The sequence below is a fragment of the Citrus clementina genome, unplaced genomic scaffold, assembly GCF_000493195.1.
Source record: "Citrus clementina cultivar Clemenules unplaced genomic scaffold, Citrus_clementina_v1.0 scaffold_6, whole genome shotgun sequence".
Classification (NCBI taxonomy): Eukaryota; Viridiplantae; Streptophyta; class Magnoliopsida; order Sapindales; family Rutaceae; genus Citrus; species Citrus x clementina.
The window spans coordinates 1,183,753-1,195,932 of NW_006262139.1; the positions used below are offsets into that span (position 1 = coordinate 1,183,753).

General features: G+C 37.0%; 2 protein-coding genes across 3 annotated transcripts; one reads left to right on the plus strand and one right to left on the minus strand.

Moving 5' to 3' along the window:
• Nucleotides 1-2,920: 2,920 nt before the first annotated feature.
• LOC18039120 (disease resistance protein At4g27190) lies at nt 2,921-8,703 on the plus strand. The gene is given in 5 exon segments (XM_024181754.1): nt 2,921-5,987; nt 6,228-6,716; nt 6,958-7,782; nt 7,854-7,947; nt 8,116-8,703. Coding segments are annotated over 4 exon segments (4,290 nt in total). The 5' UTR covers nt 2,921-3,098; the 3' UTR covers nt 7,941-7,947; nt 8,116-8,703.
• An 8-nt stretch (nt 8,704-8,711) lies between these two features.
• On the minus strand, nt 8,712-11,762 carry LOC18039087. Of its 2 annotated transcripts, XR_002904864.1 has the most exons (3): nt 10,927-11,762; nt 9,442-9,717; nt 8,712-9,280 (listed from the first exon to the last, which is right to left on the minus strand). XR_002904864.1 is itself a non-coding variant. In XM_006428252.2 (2 exons), exons 1-2 carry the CDS (start codon nt 11,635-11,637, stop codon nt 10,748-10,750), a joined length of 759 nt encoding a protein of 252 aa, XP_006428315.2. In that variant the 5' UTR covers nt 11,638-11,762; the 3' UTR covers nt 10,464-10,747. The 2 variants fall into 2 exon arrangements, 1 of the variants encoding a protein (XP_006428315.2); XM_006428252.2 differs by lacking the exons at nt 8,712-9,280; nt 9,442-9,717 and adding an exon at nt 10,464-10,795.
• Nucleotides 11,763-12,180: the final 418 nt, after the last annotated feature.

The following is a 12,180-nucleotide window of genomic DNA, read 5'->3' on the forward strand; positions in this document are numbered from 1 at the left end:
GAGCCATATAGCTTCTTTTGCAGCTTCAGATGTAGCCACATATTCAGCTTCAGTTGTGGAGTTTGTGATACAACATTGTTTCACACTCATCCAACTAATAGATCCACTTCCTAATGTAAACACATAGCTGGAAGTTGATTTTCTAAAATCCTTATCTGACAAAAATCAAAATTAGTATAACCCACTGGAATAAGTTCATCACCAGAATACACAAGCATATAATTTTTAGTTCTTTTCAGATACTTTATAATATGCTTGACTGCATTCCAGTATTAAGGTCCAGGATTAGATTGATATCTACTAACCATCCCTACCGCAAAACAGGCGCCTGGCCTAGTGCAAAGCATGGCATACATGAGACTTCCCACAGCTTCTGCATAGGGAACTCGTCTTATTTTCTCGATTTCTTCAGATGTTTTAGGTGATTGATCCTTAGAGAATACAATTCCATGTCTGAATAGTAATAAACCAGTCTTAAAATTTTTCATGCTAAAACTAACCAATATCTTGTCGATATAGACCGCTTGAGACAAAGCTAAAGTTTTATTCTTCCGATCTCGTAGTAATTTGATACTAAGAATATAACTTGCCTCTCCCAGGTCTTTCATATCAAATTATTTTGCTAATCAAATCTTTATTGTAATCAATACTCCTATATCGTTTCCAATCAGGAGAATATTGTCTACACAAAGAATTAGGAAGGCTACAAATTTTCCCTAAATTTTTTTGTACACACATGATTCATTAATGTTCTGAATGAATCCAAACGATTTAATCTCTTGATCAAATATGATGTTCCATGACCAGGATGCTTGCTTTAATCATGAGATTCTGCAACTTACACACCATGTGTTCTTGGCCTTTTGTACGAATCCATCTGGTTGCTGCATGTAGATGTCTTCTTCAAGATGCCCGTTAAGAAAGGCTATCTTGACATCCATTTTCCAAATTTCATAATCTAGCACTGCAGCAATGGAGAGCAGAATCCTGATGGATTTAAGCATAGCAACCGCAGAAAATGTTTCCTCATAATCGATTCTCTCTTTCTGAGTAAACCATTTGGTTACTAATCTTGCTTTAAATGTTTCCATCCTTCCGTCTACTTCTCTTTCTCTCTTGTAGATCTACTTACACCCTATAGGTTTTACCCAATTTGGTGCCTCTACAAGTTCCCAGACTTTATTGGAATACATAGATTTCATTTCTTGATTCATGACCTTTTTTCAAAATTCAACATCTCTATCTATTAGAGCTTCGTTGTAACTAGTGGGATCTTGTACATGTTCATCTGAGATAGCCGTATAGATTTCTCCCAAAAACATGTATCTCGTAGATAACCTAGTTACCCTCCCACTACGACGAGGTTCTAAAAGTGATGGTTGTTCAAGGATAATCATGTGTTGATCAACTGGTTGTTGCTGTTCTTCCTATTCTATAACAGGTGTTAAAAGCTGAGCATCAACCTGATCTCTTTTATTTCTCTAGTTTTATCTTACTCTTAGGTTATAAGTCATTATATAGTCTTCCTCAAAGAAAATAAAGAATATGTCTATAAATACATTCCTATCTTGAGGACTATAATTCAGACTTTCCCTTATTCCTTTAAGATACCTAAACCATGCAAGCTTCTGAACAAGAATCCATCTTCTCTACCTCTGATTCTAATAAAAATACTAGTAAACTCCAAATATGAATGTGTCTCAAACCATGTTTGTGACTTTTTCATAATTTCTTGGAGTAGTAGACATCGAAATAGATGAAACTAAGTTCATTGGCATAATCTATCAAATTTTCACAATTTGCATGTAGCAAAACAACTAGAAATTTATTTTCGAACATGTTATGAGAGACCCTCAACTAATTAATTTATTTTTTCAATATAAAACCCTAAATTTTTGTTTTTTTCCTAAATATCAACAAGAAAATTAATTACAGGGAATTACTTACCTCAAGTAGTTACATTCTGATAATTTTGCAGTAAAGGATCAGCTCTCGCCGGCGATTATGGCAGCTTTCTCTTTCTCAGTTGTGGCAACTTCCCCTTCTCAAGCTCAATTTGCTCGTGTTGATGTTCGATTTAGTATGTATGGAGAATGAGTGTTTGTTTGAGTAGAGGTGATGTCGGTGAGGGAATTGAGAATGGAAGATGAGTGTTTGTTTATTTGAGCAGATATGATGCTGGTTGAGTTGAAGTGTTTTTAAACAAGGATAATTTAGTAATTTCTTATCAACTTTTAAAGGGTATTGATGAAAATTTTATCAAATTCTAATTTTAGGGTATTGAGATAATTTTTAAAGTATTAAAGTGTATCTGCTGCAATTCCCTCCAAATATCTAATAATTTGTCCCTTATATTTCACCATCGGAGGAGCCGAGCATACATATAAAGGAGATTGCGCATCAATTATGACGCGCAATTATCACGGCCGAGAAAAGAAAAGGAGATATTAAAGTGATTAAGAAGCACTTCATTCATCTTTAGGATATTATCATTCGTATACCCTATAAATATTCTGTTATTAAAAAATACTACAACACTTTGAGAATATATCAATCGTCCATCCTAAATTGATAAAAGTTATCTGCCGACCACCAAACCGTTATATGCCGTTTAAAAGTTAATTAAATAATAGTGAATTGACGATTTTATCTTTAAAAATTATCACTTGTATACTCTTAAATTTTTTTATTATTACTTGTATACCCTTAAATTTTCACTTGTATCATATGAAAAGAACAAATTACCTTTCTGGCATTATCCTATTTAAACGGCAAATAACAATTTGGTAACTTACTGATTTAGTAGACAGCATATATATTTTATCAACTTAAAATAGACGATTGTTACACTGTCAAAGTATTATAATATTTTTTTTAATAAAACATCGTGATAATTTCCCTTCTATCTTTTGACCTCAATGATCACTTCTTATTCTGTAGCACTCATCTATCTGATCTTCATTATCTCTTCGCATAATTTGTGATCTTGATCTATAAACCCTTTTCTGAATCGTTGTTTCCATCTTCGCATCTTAAAACCCTGTGCTTAATATCTAAATCACTTTGCCGTCTTCTTCACAATAGAATTGAGCAACAAGATGGCGGAAATGATTTTTTCTCTGGTTTTAGAAGTTATAAAATGCCTGGCTCCTCCAACAGAACGCAGAGTTGGTTATTTGCGTGACTACAATGCCAACTTTGAGAATCTCAGGGCAGAAATCGAGAAGCTCAAGGAAGAAAGCACGAGCATTCAGCGCAGAGTTTCTGAAGCTGAAAGAAATGGTGAAAATATTGAAGAGAAGGTTGAGAGGTGGGTGGGTAGCGTGAAAAAGATCATTGATGAGGCAGCAAAATTCATTCAAGACGAAGAGACAGCGACAAACAAGCGCTGTCTGAAGGGGTTGTGTCCTAATTTTAAGACCCGTTATCAGCTCAGCAAGAAAGCAGAGACAGAGGTGAAGGCGGCCATTGTTGAGCTACGGGAAGAAGCTGGGAGATTTGATAGGATTTCCTATCGTACCATTCCGGAGGAGATATGGCTGAAGTCTCGCAAAGGCTACGAGGCCTTCGAATCAAGGCTTTGTGCTTTGAAGTCTGTGCAAAATGCATTGACTGATGTTAATGTCAGCATCGTTGGGGTGTACGGCATGGGCGGCATTGGAAAGACGACACTGGTGAAGGAGGTTGCTAGGCAAGCGAGGGAAGACAAGCTCTTTGATCTAGTGGTATTTTCAGAGGCTTCCCAGACATTAGATATAAAAAAAAATCAGCAAGAAATTGCTGAGAAATTAGGTCTGGTGCTAGAGGAGGAAACTGGATCAAGAAGAGCAAGTAGGCTATATGAACGATTGAAGAAGGAGGAGAAGATCCTTATAATTTTAGATAATATCTGGAAATGTGTTGATTTGGAGGCCGTTGGAATTCCTTTTGGTGATGATCACAAAGGATGTAAATTGTTGCTGACAGCAAGAGATCGCAACGTCCTGTTCCGTATGGGTTCCCAAAAAAACTTCTTGATTGACATTTTAAATGAACAAGAAGCTTGGAGATTGTTCAAGCTAATGGCTGATGATCATGTCGAAAATCGTGAATTGCAATCTACGGCAACAGAAGTAGCCCAGGCATGTAAAGGTTTGCCCATTGCCTTAACTACAATAGCAAGGGCACTGAGAAATAAGAGTGTGCCTGAATGGAAGAGTGCCTTGCAAGAACTCCGAATGCCTTCAGAGGTAAACTTCGAAGGAGTGCCGGCAGAGGCGTATTCAACGATTGAGCTGAGTTTCAAGAATTTAAAAGGTGAGCAACTCAAGAAAATTTTTATGCTCTGTAGTCTACTGGGGAATTCTATTTGCACTTCATACTTGTTCCAATGCTGCATGGGCTTGGGCATACTTCAAAAGGCAAATAAGTTGGAGGATGCACGAAACAAATTATATGCATTGGTCCATGAACTTAGAGACTCTTGTTTGTTGCTTGAGGGTGACAGCAATCAACAATTGTCTATGCATGATGTCATTCGTGATGTTGCCATATCAATTGCATGCCGTGACCAACATGCGGTTTTAGTGAGAAATGAGGATGTGTGGGAATGGCCAGATGACATTGCGCTAAAAGAGTGCTATGCAATTTCTTTAAGAGGCTGTAGTATTCATGAACTTCCTGAAGGCTTGGAATGTCTGCGGCTTGAATTTTTACACATCAATCCTAAGGATTCTTTTTTTGAAATCAATAATCCATGTAACTTTTTCACAGGGATGAGAAAGCTTAGAGTTGTAGATTTCACTAGAATGCAGTTACTTTTGTTGCCATCTTCCATTGATCTCCTTGTAAATCTTCAGACACTATGTCTAGTTGAATGCATGTTGGATGACATAGCCATCATTGGAAAGCTGAAGAATCTAGAAATCCTTAGTTTTTGGGGGTCTGTTATTGTAATGTTGCCTGAAGAACTGGGTCACTTGACTAAGCTAAGGCAGTTAGATTTGTCCAACTGTTTCAAATTAAAAGTTATTGCACCTAATGTCATATCAAGGTTGGTTCGTTTAGAAGAATTATATATGAGCAATTGCTTTGTTGAGTGGGATGATGAAGGACCCAATAGTGAAAGAATTAATGCTAGGCTTGATGAGTTGATGCATTTGCCTCGGTTGACCACTTTAGAAGTACATGTTAAAAATGACAATGTTTTACCAGAAGGCTTTTTCGCCAGAAAGCTGGAAAGGTTTAAAATATCAGTAGGAGATTCATCATTCCTGCCTCTTGCAGCAACCAACAATGATTATTGCTTTAAATTGAGCTGGGCACTATTTGCGATCGATGATCATGAGACCATGAGGACGTTGAAGCTCAAGTTTAATTCTGTGTCCATTTGCTCGAAGAAATTGCAGGGCATCAAGGATGTTGAATACTTGTGTCTGGACAAGTCGCAAGATGTAAAGAATGTTCTTTTCGATTTGGACAGGGAGGGTTTTTTGCAGTTGAAGCATTTGCATGTGCAAAATAATCCTGACTTCATGTGTATCGTTGACTCGAAGGAAAGGGTACCTCTGGATGATGCCTTTCCAATTTTGGAGTCACTTAATCTCTACAATTTAATTAAGTTGGAGAGGATATGTCAGGATCGACTCAGCGTACAATCTTTTAATGAATTAAAAACCATAAGAGTTGAACTTTGTGACCAGTTGAGTAATATCTTCTTGCTGTCTGCAGCAAAATGCCTTCCAAGACTGGAAAGGATTGCAGTTATTAATTGCAGGAATATTCAAGAAATATTTGTTGTTGATGGAGAATATGATGCTATTGATCATCAGAAGATAGAGTTTGGTCAATTAAGTACTTTGTGTCTGGGAAGTCTTCCAGAGCTTACAAGCTTTTGCTGTGAAGTGAAAAAGAATAGACAAGCACAAGGGATGCATGAGACGTGTTCCAACAAAATCAGCAGTTTGGAAGACAAGCTTGATATTTCTTCACCACTTTTCAACGAGAAGGTACGCAGAAGTTTAGCAATTTATTTTATGTTGGTTTTTAAGGTATACAGAACGTACACATAATGATAAATGCAAGAGAGAGTATCATCATATTCATTAATTAAATAAAGAAAAAGGATTCAACACATTAACATGCTCTCATCAGGTCTAACTAGAAGATTGATATTCTTAGGCGATTCCTCATATATGCATGACGTTGGATCTAACGATTAATGAGAAATAATTTTATGTAACTTTCAGGTAGCGTTGTCCAATTTGGAGGTTTTGGAGATGAATAAAGTTAATATCGAAAAGATTTGGCACAATCAACTTCCTGTTGCCATGTTTCTTTGCTTTCAAAATCTAACATGATTGATCTTGAGGAAATGTCCCAAATTAAAATACATATTTTCAGCATCTATGCTCGGAAGTTTTGAGCATCTCCAACACCTGGAGATTCGCTACTGCAAGGGTTTGCAGGAGATCATTTCCAAGGAAGGAGCAGATGATCAAGTTCCCCCTAATTTTGTCTTTCCGCAGGTGACCACTCTGAGGCTCGTAGGCCTACCTGAACTTAAATGCTTATATCCTGGAATGCATACGTCAGAATGGCCGGCATTAAAATTATTGGATGTGTCAGCTTGTGACCAAGTAACTGTATTTGATTCGGAATTGTTTAGCTTTTGCGAGAGTAGTGAGGAGGACAAACCTGATATCCCAGCACAACAGCCCCTTTTCTTGCCCGAAAAGGTATGAAATCATTTTTATATTTTTTAATTTTTAATCAAAATTTTTCATACTATGCATGCGACAGTTTTTTTAAAGGTTGAGGATTTATTAAACTATAGCCTACAATAATATTCATGCATTTTATAACGTGAAAGAAAAAAAAAAGAAGTTATTTTTTCTACCATAAAAGAAATAAAACCTGTTGCTTGAATGACCAACATAACTTAATTAGTTTAAATTATCTGATTCATATGATGATCAGGTCTTTCCCAACTTGGAGGAACTGGGATTAGATGGAAAAGACATCAGAATGATTTGGCATGGCGATTTCCCACAACATCTTTTTGGCGGTCTTAAAGTTCTTCAACTTAAATTTGATGCCTCCGCTGCTGGTTTTCCACTTGGTTTACTTGAGAGATTTCATAATCTGGAAAAACTCAGATTGCATCATTGTTCATACGAGGAGATACTCTCAAATGATGGACACTTGGATCAACATGTGGGAAAGCTCGCACAGATCAAATATTTTTGGCTGTGGAGACTAAATAATCTGAATCAACTGTGGAAACAAGACTCCCAAATGGACTCCATGTTTCAATATGTTGATGATGTACTCATACATGGGTGTGACAGTCTTTTAATTCTATTGCCATCATCATCAGTATCTTTCTGGAATCTAACAAGTCTAGAAGTTTCCAGTTGCAAGAAGTTGATAAACTTAGTAGCATCCTCTGCAGCAAAAAGTCTGGTGGCACTTGTAAAGATGCAGGTATTTGGATGCAGAGCAATGACACAAGTTGTAAAAAGTGAGGGAAACCAATTAGCAAAAGAAGAGATTGTTTTCAGCAAATTAAAGAGGTTGTCTCTGGTTGATTTAGATAGTCTCGCAAGCTTCTGCTCTGGCAATTACATCTTCAAGTTTCCATCTTTGGAATATTTATTTGTGGTTGGTTGTCCCAAGATGAACATTTTCACTACAGGAGAATTAAGCACACCGCCAAGAGTAGACGTCATGTACAGAGACACAGGGCCTCCGTGTTGGGATGGTGACCTTAACACAACCATACGACAATTACATAGAGTAAAGGTACGTGTGTGTGTGTGTGTGTGTGTGTAATTAATTTAAACAAACTAATGAGATTTTTTTCCTTTTTCTAGCTGTTGGAGCGGTCATCATCTTACTCAAACACCTACTATTCTAATAGGCCTTTCGGTACTTGGAGGAGTTGTGAACTTGAAGAATGAAATCCAGGTAATTAATTTTCATTTCACTTCTTTGTCGAATCAATCTTTTTCGGATTTGCATTTCAACCTTTTATTTCTAACATCATTTTTATTTTTCTATGATGATATGCCCTCAACAATTTCATCGGATTATAGAATTCAATTCAATGCTTTCTGTTCTTCATCTTAAAAACAGGAGGATTGGATTACAGAATTGTGCAACTCATCTAGTATGTGATGGTGGTTAGATTTACACATGCTTTTCGTGAAGGGAATTGTGTTGCGGACAAAGTTGCCAATTTGGGTGCGCAAGCTGCTGGTTTTTTCTGGTGCAGTGACTCTCCTTCTGACCTTTTGCCCATGCTCCGTCGTGATGCTCTTGGCTTGTTGTCCTGTAGATTCTGTTAAAGCTCTGGTTTTGTTTTGCTCTAGTGCGTGAAGGACGTTTATTTTCTTAGTTTGTGCGTTAGCTGCATCTATGAGTGGCTTTTTTTAAGCTGTTATTTTCATTTGGCTTGTTCAAGAAGATTTATCAGGCCATTCTTTTGAGAAGCTATCTCTGGGATATTTGTGTTTCCTACATTTGATCTTATGCTGAAGGACAATTTGTATCCTTAAACTAAAGGTGTGTTAATTTACCATTTCTGTGTACCCCTTGAATTATATGCAATAAATTTATGGTGAATGTATCAAATATTGATCCATGGGTAGTGTTTATTTCCAATGGTACTCGGGAAAGTTATTCTTTTGGTTCCTCGAGTCCTGAAACTATGCTTCATCTCATGCTTCTAGGTATTCCTCATTCCAATCGAAGTCAAAGATAGAGCCACGGATCAGGTTTATTGCTGCAGGCTTCTTGGGAGTTTCTTCTGAATCTGAAGATTTTTCATCAGCCTCCGGAGTTAGCTGTGAGTTGGGCTTTAGGGGTTGCTGCCAACTTACATTTCTGAAGCATGCTTTCATACATCATCATTTTAAATCTGTACGGGAGGGAGCAGCATTCTTCAATATTGTGCACTTTATTATTGGAAGAGAAAAATAGGATGAGCATTGAAGAATTAAGGTCTAAAGGAACACAAGCATTGCGAATTTTTCACCCATCTCCTATTGTTTATCTACTTGCTGGCAAGATAGTAGCTGAGATTTTGTTTTGTTTCGGATGGGAGATTGCCTGCAGATCCAGCTGCTATCAACTTTTGCGTTTTCCCTCAAAAGTGATAAAAGGAGAGAGCTCTGCTGCGCAGATGGACAAGAAGTGTAGAGCAGCCTTGATGATAAAATGCTTTGGGAGCTGCAGCCTTTGTCTATACTGAGGCCTCTAATCGTTAAACCTATGACAGGTTACATTTTAATTCTTGAACCTGCTAGAAATATCAACTTGGTTGAAAATTATGCAGATGGAGTTGATAAACAAAGTGGTATTTGTCTAACAACATTGTTGAAAAAAGTAAGCAAGCAGCACTACCAATTGTTGTTTAGTTATTTCAATATGAGAAATTCTATTAAACACTCAATTACTCACATTGAACCAGCTCTTCAATTAGATTGCTGAAAACAGTCTTTCTACAGTAATAGCAAAGTCTGCAAACCATATAAACAATTCGGCCAATCACTTCAATGAAATGCTGTTTCTTATGAGAAAATTGATCTATGTACAAAGTTCTTCCACAATGGAGGAGGATCTGAGATGTTTAGACCACAAAAAACAGAGACAAACAGGCTGCATTTCAGCATACGATGTAACAAAATTTCATGGTATTTGATTATTACCCTGAAAAGAAGTTAGTGGAGGAGAAATCTGTACAGAAAATAAAAAGTACAAAGCATCAAAAGCCAGAATTATGAACAATATATTAAGAAAATGTTCAAAACCGTTGTATGATTTCAAATAGCTTCAACTGAAGGTCACGACATAAATTTACTACTGACAACACAGAGTGAATAGACTTCATGGAAGACTCGATGAAGTAATCAAAAGAACTCAAAGTTTGCCTTATGACACCAAAAATTAAAGGAAAAAGTTTGACAATGCAAGATACAGCATCCAAATCTCAACCTTGACAACCAAGCATTAAAGTGTGAGCTATGTACTTGAAAAGGTAGAAGAAGCTAGACGACAAACTTAATACGAGATACGGACATCATACATCACAATGCAAGCAAGATCATTCATCACCGAACAGTAAAGCATATATAAAACATCTTATAGTAATATTGTTCCAAAATGAGGGTTTCTTAACAAATCCATGCCATTGACTCAAATTATGTTCCATCAACCATGAGTTATGGGCATATAAAAGAAATGCGGCAAATAACTGAAGGCGAAACCAAACACTGATTATATAGTGATGAACTTTTTTTCTTAACAACTGAAAACAAGACATGCCATATTTTTTTCATGGCAACCCAATAACTACATTCATCCTCACAATTGTGGGAGAAAAAAATATATATATACCTACATTCATCCTTGCATTTGAAGGAAGAAAAGGACAATGGAAAAAGAAATTGGAAAAAGAAATTAACTGTTATATCTGTATTTGCACCAAAAAATTAGAAAAAAAAAGAGCATAACCAAAAGTACAATTGGCCTCACGGCACTGAACTCAACTCAACTAGAAAGAACTGAATTACATAAATTATCTCTTCTTCTCATAATCTACAGAACAACAAAATGTACATTTAGATAAAGAGTCCAAGTCTTCACTCAGAGTATTTGTGTATATGCCGCTGTACTTCTACTTGATTTTGATTTTGAAAGCACAATTGATAAACACCGCAACTAATGCCTAGGAACCACCATTCACTCACCCAATTATACTTTACAACTAATTGATTCCGTTCCACTCTGGTTTCACCTTATTCGCAAACAGACCCTATAATAAATACACAACACAAAACACTGAGGAAAAAAAAAAGGCAAAATCTTCTAATTCAACCTAGTATCTATCTATACCAAAATTTTTGAAAAGAACAAAAAAATAAGAAAAGGAAAAAGAAATTATACTTGTTTATTAGGAGTCTGGGAAGTGTTAATGAAATCCTGAGATAAGCTTTCTTTCTTGGCAACAGCATTGAAGAAACTCTCAGACCCAGAAGCCTGAAGAACAGAGCCGCCGTCTTTGTTGTTATTATTTTTATTATTGTTATTATTTTGATTACTATTTTTAGTAATCAAAACGCCAACGCGTTCCAAGGCCTCACGAGCTTTCTTCCTAGCCAAGGCAGCGTCTCTGACCTTCTTCTCCGCCTCGTTCCTGGCCACGGTCACGGCCTTCGCCATAGACGACGACGCAATCTTCGCGGCGCATAAAACTATGGCGGCCGACTTGTCGTCGATCCTCTTGGGGGACGAGGACGACATGTCGTTCATTAGGGTTATGGAGGAGGAGGGGGAGCAGAGGCGGCAGAGATAGGGGGATGGTGGTGACGTGGCGCAGTGGGAGTGGGTGAAGGAAGAGCACTGGGAGCAGGCTTGGCGCTTGGAAGGGTGAGGAGGGCTGGAATCGTAGAAGGCGAAGCAGACTGGGCAGAACGACGATGGGTGGAGCTTGAGGACGCACTTGGTGCAGACCCTTCGGTGGATGCCACGTAAGCGGACGTTGAAGAGGAATGTGGCTACGTGGGCCCCACAATTTCCGCAGTCTCCGGTTGTTGTTGTTGGCGACGGCGGCGGAAGAGGAGGACGAGGAGTTGTTGACGGTGGCTGATGGTTCATTTTTTTTCCCTCTTTTTTTTGGGGGTTGGGTTTTAGGGTTTTTGTTTGATAATTTAGGGTTTGGGGAAAGATGGTGACATTTTTCACAATTAGAAAAGGGGAGGGTTTTAAGTAAACGATGTCGTTTAAGCATTTAATTCTGTTGTCATTATTATGAAGAAATAAGTAAATGAGGCGTGCTGTAGTCTTGCACGCCAAGGCAATATTCGTTGGTTTTTGCCCAAAAAATGGTGGATGAACTTTTAGCACAAATTTGGAAGGTAAGTACAATTTAAACCTCTGAATTAAAATAAAATATAAAATTAATTATTTACGAAGAGATAATGCCTTTTTATCTAATATAAGCAATTGATAAAAATATAAATATCATAATAATTTTTATTTAATGTTCTGAAATTCTTAAAATATAATTGTGACACTAGTACATTTTTAACAAGGTTAGGGTTAGTGACAAATTAATAAAAATAAAAACATTAGGTGAGAAAATGTTATTTACGGAAAAAATTGATAGTAAAGTGATATGTCAGGAAAAATTAGGTAGTA

Coding starts and splice junctions, on each gene's coding strand:
- LOC18039087 (XM_006428252.2), bottom strand. CDS start 11,637: ATGAACCATCAGCCACCGTCAACAACTCCTCGTCCTCCTCTTCCGCCG. Junction 10,796..10,926: donor CCCAGACTCCTAATAAACAA/GTATAATTTCTT, acceptor TATTTATTATAG/GGTCTGTTTGCGAATAAGGT.